The sequence below is a fragment of the Labrus mixtus genome, chromosome 12, assembly GCF_963584025.1.
Source record: "Labrus mixtus chromosome 12, fLabMix1.1, whole genome shotgun sequence".
NCBI lineage: Eukaryota > Metazoa > Chordata > Actinopteri > Labriformes > Labridae > Labrus > Labrus mixtus.
The window spans coordinates 26,923,719-26,936,491 of record NC_083623.1 but is presented as its reverse complement, the minus strand read 5'-3'; the positions used below and the strand labels follow the sequence as shown (position 1 = coordinate 26,936,491).

Here is a 12,773-nt window from a genome sequence, read left to right as displayed (position 1 = left end):
TCTGTAACTAACCCAATGAGGTAAGACTCTTTGTGGATTCTCCAACTCCTCAGTGCCACTTCGGGTCTAAATTTATCTTAAGTTGCGACTCTGTAACTTTGAACATGATTCAGTTACTTTGCTTTAAATGCAAAAATAAAAATCCAGCTGAAGAGATTCATAGCAATTTTTTACAAAATATGCAAACCCTAGTCTAGTTCTTGTTCTGCAGAAGTGAAATACTCTTTGTCAATGTTTGTTACAAAAGAGCAATATTGTGTTTTCTGTTGTCATCAATATACTCCTATCTGTATTTCATAATGAAGAATTATTTGTGTACATTTCTTGTACAAACATGTCAGAACCGTTGGAAAGACTTCTGTTTGGTGATGACAGTCGGCCTGTTCTTCTCAAACTGAGGCAAGTTCAGCTCGACGAACACAGGTGTCATTCAATGCAATGCAAGCCATGCAAAGTTCAATACTTAAACATACATTATCATGTGGAGGATCTGGATTCTTTTTCATATATGAACTCATTCTGGCCCTGTATGGTATAAATGTTATGAGTGAAGTCAAAGAGTAAAGAGTTCAAATGTCACATACATTGCAGGATTAGTGAGGTAGTAGACATTACATTATGCTGAGCTCTTGTTGCCCTGCGGCCCCTGAAGCAGTCTGCCCGGTCAGCCACCCAGCCTTTGTGTTCAGCATTTTCTGCACAGAAAAGTTACATTAAATGTAAACACTTTCCGTCAACATTAAAAGAAGAATGTGTGACTTTTTGATCCAGTAGATGTCGCCTTTGAGCACCAGCATTAAACCAAAACAAACTGCTGTTTGGCCACACCTCCGCTCTCCTACAGAGACACGCCTCCAACCCCACTCCACTCAAGTTCACACGAAGGGGCTATGAGCGGAGGACAATCACCTGTGATTGCATTGTTGTGTTAGCATGCTAATGTTAGCGCTCTTTAGTTAGCTCGTAGCTTTACATTTACACTTGTACATTTACATTTACACAGACTGATCGTGATCTAAAAACACTTATGTGACATTCAGATAATCACTGAGAATCTCTCTAGTCCTTGACTAAAACAGCTTTTATACACAAGGGGAGGAGCCGGCCGCCCCGTCCATGTTAACACAGCTCTGACAACAACACAGCCAGCGGGACTCGAGCTTCTCATTCATTGTAGACAGTCATGACTCAGAGACACATTAACACAAGATATATTGGATTTCTGCTGTATTTATGTGTCAAATTTTGCACTTTCTTCCTTTAAATCGGTTGTGTCTGAAACATCTCAAATGTCTTCTTCATCCAAATTCCTTGTTAATAAAAGTGCATTTGCTGATTTAACAAATATTCCTTTCAGAATATGATCATGTTTATTCTTCACTATTTTGGTTGGTAAAATGATGTCATGTGATTTCAGTCATGTATGCTTGAGGAAACTGCAGTTCAGTGTTGCAGTCGGTGCACTATAGTGTGTAGGTCGAGTCAGGACTGATACAACACCAAGGTTTCTGCACAAAGAAGAGGACTTTAACAACGGCTGTGGTGCGTGTGCTCTTAGTCCACAAGTTAACGTTCCAAAATGCTTCATGAGTAATCATAATTAAGGTCAATAGCCTTAAACTTTACAGAAAAATATCACTGAAATCCTGAACCGAAGGTGAGGCGCCGTGAGGAAAAACACGAGGATGTCGTTGTTCGGCATCAAGTTGAATCTCAGGTATTGGTCGTTGGTTGTTTTCGTTCAGTTTCTAGTCTGTCGGTTGAGCAGATTCATTTGGTTGTTTGTACCAAGACTGTGTTGCACATAAATGGTGTTTTCTGAATTTATAATGTAATTCACGACTGTTTTTGATTTCTGTTGACACTTTTATGGAGTGCTGTTTATTCTTCTGACTTTGTGTATTCCTTCTCTGATGTTTGTCCATCACTCCAGTATACAATATTCATCTACAGCACCATGTGTTTCATTAATGTTTTGATAAGTCTACCATAATCCAATAACCCGTTGACATCAGAATAAACTCTTTGAATGTTTCGCTGGATTTGCTTTTTATTTACTCAAAGTACAATTGTTATTATAGAATGATTTCCCCCTTTACGTTGGTCATGCATTGATGTTAACTAAGGGTTGTTGAGGTTGCATTTCAGTCCAATTTAGAAAATGATCTCACATCTCTCTTTCTATCTGTCTCTTATCTCTCTTCATACAGCCAGTGAGTTTATTTGCAGGAAAACTCCTCATTTAAGTTCCATAGCTTTAATAATGAACAGCATGCTGTAAACTGATCAGATGACCGAGAACTTTATAAGCACATTTCTCCTTTTGAGTATTTATGGTAATGTATCCTTTCTTAACCACATTTCCCAGGTTATATTGTTGAGAGGCGTTCTTTAACCGACACCTGAAAGCTGTCCAGCATGATGGGAGACATTGCTCGTACCAAACTGAAAAAACCCGACATAAAACATTTGTCCATGTGTGTCAAACTAAAGAGCATGGCACCACTGTTGTAGTCAAGACCACTCCAACCGAGACCAAGACATACCCGAGAGCAATGTGGTCCGAGCTCAAGACAAGACCAAGACATTTAGGGACTGTGACAGAGTCAAGACCAAGACTAAGGCAGGGCAAGACTGAACTAAGACCAAGACCAAGACCAAGACCAAGATCAAGACCATAAATAACAATAAAAAAATCATCCTCGTGTGCAGCATGTGGTTCACAGTAACACCGGGAAAGTAATTCCTGTGAAAAATAGTATTTCAGTGGTGGCCAATCTTGACCAGTCTTGATTTAAAATCTGGAGTCTGCCAGTCTGAGGACGAGACAAGACAGAGTAAAAATAATTTAGATTCCGAGACGAGACCTTCAAAAAGTGTTATCGAGATCGGTCTTGAGACCAGGACTGATTTCGAGTACTTCAATACTACATGGCATGGATAAAGTATTTTTACCTGACCAAAACCAGTGGCAACTGGCCAATAGAGGGCGCTAGAGTGACCAACCACTCCCCACAAAGACAATGACAGACAATCACCGAATTAGTTTTCAATCGGCCTATAGTCTAAAACAGGGGTTCCCAAACTTCTTGGGCTTGTGTACCCCCTTAGAGAATTTTTTCCAGCAAAGTACCCCCTTGTCCCACCAAAGACATTTTTCAGGAAATAATTTGGGAAAAGAACATTACTTAACAATACAAATGTATGTGGTCTTCATAAAACTGTTGGCTTATGTCATCCCGCAAAAGACAAACAGTGCTTCAGGAGGAACGGAATACGTGGAGGTAAATCCCATAAAAATGTATTAGTGGTGGGCGATATGGAAAAAAATATCATATCACAATCACAATTTTTTTCCATACTGATCTTAAAGAAACATTTGCAAGTTACCAACCAGTTTAACCAAACTTATTTCCCTGTATAATGTTTTTAATTGCACAAATACTGTGCTTATAAGCTTTAGTCTATTTAAAATGGTCTTTGTTGTGGGGGCTGGACATCTCCCCAGAACATTTTTAACACCAGAAATGTCTTTCCCTGCATTCTGATAAATTTGTACGTACAATTGTAGGCTTTTATGCACCACTTTAAATTAATGATTTAGTATTGTGTCCTCTTTTGTGTCTTTAAATCTATGTTAGGGTTCATCAGGTACCTTTTTATACAGTGATGCATTCATTTAAAAACATGTACACTTCAAACATAATTCAAAATGTGAATATTCTGTGACACATGGTCAAAGTAAGTTTTACTGAATTAAGAATTTTATTCACGGAGGGGGCTGGACATCGTTGATTGACGGACAGACAGTCACCATGGTTACTGACTCTCACCTGCCTGCTGCACACTGAACAAGATGAGAAAGAGCTGCTGACTGACACCACTTCCCTCCGTTTCATTCTCGTTCCCGTTATCACAACAGGTGAGCTTTAGGTGGAGAGGCTTGTTAATAACTTTAAAAACTAAGAGAGAGCAGAAAACACCGGCAGCATCAGTTTAAATAACGGGATTACAAGACAAGTTCCTATCAACTGTTGTTGAAATGGCTTTAATAAACTTGAACTACATCTCCCCTCACAGACTGTCTGTCTGAGCTCCTCTTTGTCTTACTCTCAGCAGACTGTTAATGTCTCTCGGACTCGTTAAGGGTTCGTCATATCGCTACCCGAAGTACAAACCTTAACAGTTGCATATAACCGGGATGGAGTTCTTTTTACGGTCTAACTCTTAAGTTTCGTTTTTGGGCGATGCATCCCGCTCCGCTGCCGAGCAGAAGGGGAGGTGGAGACGTGTCTGTGTCGGAGCTTAAACTGCAACATGATAAAATGAACACATTAGCTCCGTTCTACGAGCTCCTTGTTTTGGCAGATTTTCAACACGTTTAAATCCTTCACGATCTAAGATTGTTATTTCGCACACCACTAGTTTGCTGTGATGCAACTTTTTTATAAATTATATTTGTCACGTACCCCCTGCAGTAATCCCACGTACCCCTAGGGGTACGCGTACCCCCATTTGAGAAACACTGGTCTAAAAGATACATGTACAAGTATAAAATGTCGTTATTGAGTAAAATGTATAATCTGTAATAAAAGTGAAAATATAAAATATCCTACTTTTCTAAAGTTACTGATTGGTGACGTGTTTCTAAGGTTGGTCGCTGGAATCCAGCGCTCCAGACCTCCATTGACTCTTCTTATAAGTTGCACATGCACATTAGCTCCACTTCAATACAAGAGATAGGAGCTCAGGAAAAAAAATTAATGCAATACACACCACCACCATTCAGTGTCACTGGATCAGAGCTACTAAGTGTCCCAAACCCCCCAATGATGAGAAAAGTTCATCCTCTCTGTCTTCTGCCTGCTCCAATTTTCAGAAAATGTGTGCTCAAACAGGCTGTTTAGAGATTTTCCCTTTCATGACATCACAAAGGGCACTAGCCCCTCCCCCAGGTGGGTGACACTCCCACAGCTAGGTGTTTGTTCTGCCCTCTGAGTCTGCCTTCTCACCGTAAACAATAGGACATGGAGCGAGAAAGCCTGAGACACCCAAGCCCTTCCAGAGAGGGGGCGTGGTCAAACACAGCTCATTATTGATTTATCAATACTGCATGCACCGTCCTGGGGCCCGTTTCAGTAAGAAGGTTTTGTGTAAACTCTGAGTCAGTTAATCCTGAAATGAGGGAAACTCTGGGTTATCCATTTCAGAAGAGGAGGTCACTCAAACCAGAGAAAGAGGGGTAACTCCAGCCCGTTCCAGAGGGAGAGGTTACTTTACCTCTGAGTCAGTTTCTATGGTAACTGAGTCTGTGAACCTCACCTGGTCGGGAGCAGGTTTTCTTCAATGACCCTGAGTTTCTCTAGGTCTCCTCTCTCTGTCAGAGCCAGAAACGCCGTTTCATTTCCTCATTCTTTTATTCAGTCCGTATCACGCCGTGTTAGTGAAGATTCACCGTTTGTCTGAATAAAAATCCAGGTTGTTTTAATATGATATGTTAGGATGGCAATAGCATACTACAGTGTATAAAACAAACTGTTTTATCGAACGTGGCGTCTTTTAGTCGATCCTCGGTATGAAGGGGCTGCATTACTCCGCAGGGAATTAGAGCCTACATTAACGTCGGGAGATGTTAATTTAATTAGGGTTAATTTAAAAACTAAACGGGATAAAGGTGAGAGGACATTCAGCCTATGTGTGTGAATACAGCTTTATGTTGAGGATAAAGTTAATGCAGATTCAAATAAACTGAATGAAGTTCATTATAACTCTATATGAGCCTATTATGTTCTTATTTCATTTTGAGCTGTTTTAAAGTCGCTTTTCTTCTGCTGCATTACATTTTAATGAAAATAAATTGTATGGGCTAGGTTTAATAGCCTACCATTCCATCAGTTTTGACCTGCAATATTATAATTCTGATTAAATATTAAATTAATAGACTTTACGTGCTGACGTGAACAGCTGTTTTCTCTTTTCCACTTCTCTCTCCTGTGTCGCTGTGCTGCAGCAGTGTTACTTTTTTTTCCTTCTTAAAACCTGTTCATAAAGTAGGAGGATCTCTTTTATGTCACCTGTTGCCATGGTGAATCGTAGAATCGGGGCTCCATTCATGTTGGCTTTTTATCGTCATGTTGCACGCGCTGAACACCAAGTGGACCTACTCAGAGTTGATTTAACAAATTCAAATCTGCTGATCTGAAACTGAAAACTCAGAGTTTCCCACCTGAGAGTAAATCAACTCAAAGCTCAGGGTTAGACTGAGGGGTATGGAAAGCCGATTGAACATTTAATAGATATCCTTGATATCAAAGCTCAGTTTCCTGTACTAGTGAGGTCTTTGGCCGCACTAGTTTACTAGTAGAACGTTGAAAGACTTACTAGTAAACTAGTAGACAGCAAAAATTCCTACATGTTAACTAGTAAGGTGCAAAATATCTACTAGTTAACTAGTAAGATATATTTTGTGTCTACTAGTTATCTAGTGAGCCTAAAAATGTTTACTAGTTAACTAGTAAGAGCAACAATGTCCACTAGTAAGCTAGTTTGACTCTTTTTAACCTTACTTGTAAACTAGTGAGGTTCAAAATGTTTACTAGTTAACTAGTAAGAGCAACAATGTCCACTAGTATCACTAGTGATGCTGTTACACATTATACTTGTTTACTAGTGAGGCTCTTAAAGTCCACTAGTTAACTAGTTAGTGCAAAAAGCCAACTAGTAACACTAGTTCAGGACATTTTAGTCCTACTAGTGAACTAGTGCGGCTCAAAATGGTTAACTAGTTATCTAGTAAGACCCAAAGTGTCACTAGTTATACTAGTAGTACTGTTTTTGGCATAACTAGTTAACTACTACCGTTTTAAATGTTAGCTAGTACTACTAGTGAAAGCCAAAATACGTACTAGAAACACTTGTTGAAGTACATGCTAATGAGTGGGTGGGATCAGGGCATTCTCTGAACCTTACCATTGGTTCTCCATATAGACCTCCACCATCCAAAAATGTAACCCTTTGTAAGAAGGAGCAAGTGCTGTGAAGCAACCGCTTCTTCCCTACTTTCCATGGAGAGTAAAACATGTTATATATATATAAAGTTATAATTGTTTTTTTTAAACTCAAAATAAGATAGAAGATCATTTTAGAACTGTTCTCATGATTTTCTTTTTCCTTTTTTTATCCCATCAAGACTGTATTTACAGAAAACATAAGAAAGAGTACGTCTTAAGGGCCGTAGAGTGATAAAAAAAAAACAGCCCAAGGTGCAATCGTAAGTTAAAAATTAATGTGTAAATATTTCATATAAGTTCATGCTGTTCTTAAAAAGGAAAAAAGTTAATCAGATAAAATTATGGACTTTAAAACAACTGGAACTTGATACAGAATTTATGTTCTTGTACTGAATACGTTTTAATTTGGCCTAAAGTCGGTAAACTAAGAAAAATAAAGGGATTCAAGATTAGGGCCACGTAAAATAAAAAAAACCTAAAATGTAGAGATTAAAATCGTTAATTTATGAGAATAAAGTAAAATGTACAAGATTAATTTCTTGTTTAAGTCTATATCAGAAGAGCAGCAGCCGCCTGTTCGAAAATGATAAACGTGGAGCATCTTGTTATAGTAAAGGTTTGACAAATAAGGAAATAGGCTCCTTCCTTGTGTAGTCTATAAAAACAGTTTGACAAATATATCCATTAAGTTGTTTTATCAGCACATCAGCATCACATTGTCATAAAATATCAGGACCCTGAAAAGATACTGGAAGTAACTGTAGTTTTCCGAAGAAAGAATCACACTGACTTGGATGAAATTCTCTCTCTCTCTCTCTCTCTCTGGAATAACACACTTAAAGGTCCCATATTCTGCTTTTTCTGGTTTTATATGCCCTTTAGTGTGTTTTCCATGTGTCCTGTGCATGTTTAGGTACATCTATGTGCAAAAATTCAAAGTCCGCGGAAACGCGGCTTCTCCTACCTCCTCCTGTTAGCTGTAGCATTAGCTGCATGTAACGCTCGGTTCTAGCCCCCCTCGATAAAAATGTGTCAGTCCGACGTCATTGTCAGTGTGAGATCACTGATCTAAGTCCATTGGCTCATTGTGGCAAGCCCAGCAGCTCATGTTGAAATTTCCGAGAAGCGTGCTGAGCAACTGACCAATAACGACAGAGTGGATCGGCAGACCAATCAGAGCAGACTTGGCCCACGTGGGGTCTAACAGTGTGGGCTCAGCAGAGTGTAGCTGATGGACTCAGAGCGGAGAGGGAGCAAGGAGGAGCAGTACATGAAAACAGACACTTTTTTAGAACTTTATCTATTGTGAACGTACAAAAGTAGGTACATAGATTAAATATAAGAACCCCAAAAAGGGCATAATATGGGCTCTTTAAAGGACAGGTATCTTGTGTGTGCAAGAGAGCTTCAAAACATTATTCTCGGAACACAATGAACTTGCTAATTATTGTTTTGAAAAGACAATAAAATGATGGAGGCAGAAACTTTATCCAAAAAAAAAAAAGACTTGCAAAAGCAATCCCACTCAGTCATTACTTATTGCCTCTATACAGTAAATGTGTGGTGGTGACTTGGTCTGTAGACAGACTGTCCTCTGTCTGGATTTTGATGTTTTATTTGACTTGGGACATTTCTGTGTGGGGAGCTGATGTGTTTTCGCCAGCCAATGGGGATGGAGACGAGCCCAGGAGGAGGGGCCCAACTTAAATGTGTTTACAATTGTTTACAAGTAATACTAATGACTACCTTTGAAAAGGCCAGAAATCTATAGAAAATGCTCACTGTAAGTTGCAGCAGACTAAGAGGACCTCTTCATCTGACTTGTTTTACCCACTTTATTGTCATAACCTCAAACTGAAAAATATTTATTTTACTATCATGTGATCATGAAGATGAGAATTTAATTATCTTTAACAATTAGTCAATTAGAAGTTCAACCAACTGACAGAAGATGTATCTGAAGTATTGCAGAATTGGATATTTTTAAAGTTGTAAGAAAAGTCTATAATATTTGCATTTTAAAATGATAATTAATGCTATCATTCTCACATGAAAGTAGAATTAATATTTTCGATTTTGACTATTGGACAGACAAACAAGACGGATGAAGACTGCAAATAATAATAAACTTTTTCTGTTAATGTCTGGCATTTAGTGGCAAAACATTTGAATATTAAAACAATATGTCAAACAACATATATTTCCATGACTGCCATGTTTCTGTGAGATCAAGCAGAATTTATGTGACGAACAACCTAGAACAAAGCAGTAAGAAATGATAACATTTAGCCTCTCATCCTGAGCTTTACATCACAAAAACAAGGCTGTCATGCAAATACGGTTTCTCATTGGCTCATTAGTCAATAATAAAATGGTCATAAGTAGCAGGCTTTACAAGCACCAATGTAGATTTTACATAAACAAGAACACAGACTTTAGAACTTGTTAGGGGGGACTAGCCATATTTTAACATTGTTTTTTTTTAGTTAAGATGATGCAAACTGACTGAAAGTATCAGCTAATCCTGCCAGGATTCTGCTACTCTGAATTTAAATTGATAAGGACTAAACCTTTCCAAATCCCAAAGAGTCTTTAGTGGCCTGAAAAAGCATCCGATGTAATTCGTCCTCCTGTGTGATTCCTCTAGGAAGGAACAAGCACATCATGCAAGTCGAGGCGTAGGGCAAACGTCGCTGGCCTGACTCCTGTTCAAAGAAGTCGATGCAGGGCTTATTTGGAAACCCAAGGGCAGGGACTTCATCTGCACCAGTGATGAATATCAGAAGGTCTTCGAATCTGAGTTCAGTCAATTTGTCTGCCAGGGAAAATAAATAAATAAAAGAAATGACCATTCATGTCTACATCAATTGTCTAACGTGAAAAAATGAGGACTGTATATATTCCACCCCAGCTACTTAGCTACCCCAGCTAAAAAATGTATAGTTTGTAAACATGACTCTCTGGACCACATTTTTCTATACTGAAATTACTTCTCACAATTACACTTTCATTATTTGACCTGTGTCACAGTACATTTTAAATGGACTTTGTAGGCGTTAATTACATTTTATAGTGTTCTTAAAGGAATAAAATGTACCTTCAATCATGTTCAGAACCAGCTCCCAGCAGTAGATGGTGTCCTCCTCTTCCTCACGTCGGTTGGTTCCTCTACTGCTGAAACTGTAAGTGAAGATGGCCTTGAATGCTGCCTTTGACAAAGGCTCCTGCATGTTGGTGAACAATGGTAGGAAGGCAATCCAGTTCCCCTTTACCAGGTCCCACAGCTTCCCAAAAGCGTTCATTCACCTCTGTGAACTGGTGTACCATTCTGGCCGTTCTATAAACCAACAGAGATAGAACATGAATAAAACCATTCAGAAGTTTAGAATCACAGATATTTTTTTAAATGTGCTTATGTTTTGGGAAGGGACTGAAAACTGGATCAAAAATAAAAATGTTTCAAAATACTATTCAAGTATGAAATTACAGTTTCTTAAATGTATCTTTACAGATACTTTACTTTTTGGTTTTAGCAGCCATGACCAGGACAGAAAGAACAGAGGCAACCCATTACAGTAAAACACCTGTACAACACTACAAAAAACATCTGTCTGACCTACAGCTGGTAGTATTTCTTTCTGTCCTGGTAATTTGTGACACTATCATCAATATTTTATATAAATGTGTTGCTAGATTGATGATTTACGGTAGCTTTTTGTCCTGTTAATCCAAACATTTAAATGTTGAAAATAGGAGATGGATTAAAGGTTTACTTACTTTTACATTTGTTAAAAAAAATCACTTTAACATTGTCCAAATTTACATAACAATTTTCAAGTTGATATTATAGATTTTTGTAGGGTTTTGTAGTTGTTGTTTTTTTAGGCCTATTTCAGTTGTATATACATTTTTACCTGAGAAAGATGTAGTGCTTCACCACATAAGCATAGATTTTTTTTCATTAATCCAGTCCCCCAAGTCTTTCTGGAGTGCTGTCAGGTCCCCTGCAGTCTTGCACTCTAGGATCTAAATAGCAAAATCTGAGTGAGAACAATTTAGCTGGAGTTTCAAATTAAGCAATAATATGATCTGAGATTTAATAGTAATCTTTATTTATAGAGCAATGTTCTTAACTTGTGTTAAAAAGTGTTTATCAAGAATTGAACAAATTGATATATTGTCTACCAGTTAAAAAATGGTTTGTTTAAAATCCCCAAAATGAATAACATAATAAATATTAAGTACCCTTTTGACTTCGCTTTGCACATCTGGGTCAGGCAGCAACTGCCAGTCAAACTGCTCAAGCTGTGGCTCTTGGCCACACATCAGCTGGAAGAGGCTGGAATCCAGGGCTTTGATGCATGGACCTCCATGTGCAATCGACCAAGTGATAAGATTCCCAGCTTTGAAGTACTTATTTTGATCTAATGCTGCTTGGTCGTAACTAAGAAAGACCTGGCCAGCCTTTCCTTCGAAAATGCCAAGAGAGGTCTGAACCGCTATCATCAAGAGTCTAGACAGCAAAGACAAATCAAACGATCTAACAATGCAATTACTTGAAAACATGAACACATTTTGAGGAAAATATTTAGAAAATATTGAGGGTACACAGACCTGAAAAACTCTTGCTGTGGTCCCCCCATATCATCTGCATCTTCTCCTACAAACTCAATCTGTGGTGAATCGGTCCAACAGAAAGTGACTCTGGAGATTGCTTTAATGGCACTCTCCAGAAGCTTTTTCCTCCTGATACAACAAGTGGATATGACGCCCCCAGTAAGGTGATCCTCTCGAAAAGCACTCAGAATTATGGCAAGATCCACTTCCTCCTGAAGAATAATAAATGTATAAAGTATACAATAAAAATGACTGGCAAAAGAGGTTAGTCACTAAATAGGACTGATGATCTTAGAATATCTTTAAAAACAGCAATATACAATTATTTTTATTGTGAGTACGTTAAATGGCTATTATTAGTATTATTAGTAATATTATTAGTTATTCAAAATTATTGAAAATTACACTTATCGGTTTTTGTTAGGAACAAAATAAAACTTACCGACGTAGGCATGTCACTTTCAAAAGGAACTGCAATGATATCGTCCTCGTCCCCTTCCTCTGAATCATCAATGACAAAGTCATTGATAGAAGTACTAAAACGGCAGACAGATTTCTTTTTAAGTGTCAATATAACTTTAAGGCATTTCAAAAAATAATTTCAAACTCTTCTGAACCCAAACATTTTTGGTACAGTTTTTGGGATAATCTGGTGTATTCAGATATTATTATTAGTAAAATCTATGTAAAGTTGGGTATTATGAGTGTAAATTAATGTAAAGCCAGGTGTCACACATGGTTCCTGTTTTTATTAACATAAAAAATACCTATTAGGTGGTTCCACATGTGTCCTTCTGTAAAAGACCTGTAAAGTAAAAATATTGTGTGGAATGTTCCCGTTAAAGTCAATATATTCGAAAAATTTAATAGAACACATTAAATGGTAAACAATAAGAAAAATTAACTTTTGTCATGTAAAAGTTTACCTCTGGGGTACCAGCATTCAGCCACTGTGCAGGATCCAAACTTGCCTCCTATTGATAGAAAAGAGTTACAATGTATATCTAACTGCATTTTACTGAGGTTAGCTTTAAAAAATTAGAACGATTATCTTTTAATACAGCTCTAAATCATTAAGATTAGCCTACTGTTTACTTTAGTCTGAATAATCAGAATTAGATACAAAATGTACTCTTTTTTTGCAGC

General features: G+C 37.9%; 1 protein-coding gene and 1 long non-coding RNA gene across 2 annotated transcripts; both read right to left on the bottom strand.

The window, feature by feature from the left end:
* Positions 1 to 8,388: 8,388 nt before the first annotated feature.
* Positions 8,389 to 10,413, bottom strand: LOC132985355 (G2/M phase-specific E3 ubiquitin-protein ligase-like). The gene is made up of 2 exons (XM_061052707.1): positions 10,108 to 10,413; positions 8,389 to 9,825 (listed from the first exon to the last, which is right to left on the bottom strand). The coding sequence occupies exons 1-2, from the start codon at positions 10,310 to 10,312 to the stop codon at positions 9,575 to 9,577; spliced, it is 456 nt and encodes a 151-aa protein (XP_060908690.1). The 5' UTR covers positions 10,313 to 10,413; the 3' UTR covers positions 8,389 to 9,574.
* A 1,166-nt stretch (positions 10,414 to 11,579) lies between these two features.
* Positions 11,580 to 12,433, bottom strand: LOC132984581 (uncharacterized). The gene is made up of 3 exons (XR_009674977.1): positions 12,395 to 12,433; positions 12,070 to 12,163; positions 11,580 to 11,839 (listed from the first exon to the last, which is right to left on the bottom strand). It is a non-coding gene; the product is annotated as an uncharacterized LOC132984581 (long non-coding RNA).
* Between the last annotated feature and the right edge of the window lie 340 nt (positions 12,434 to 12,773).

What these genes read in the sequence shown, in the direction of transcription:
- LOC132985355 (XM_061052707.1), bottom strand. Translation starts at nt 10,312, where the DNA reads ATGAACGCTTTTGGGAAGCTGTGGGACCTGGTAAAGGGGAACTGGATT. An exon ending in GGTTCTGAACATGATTGAAG is followed by an intron (nt 9,826 to 10,107) that starts GTACATTTTATT and finishes TTTCCCTGGCAG; the next exon opens with ACAAATTGACTGAACTCAGA.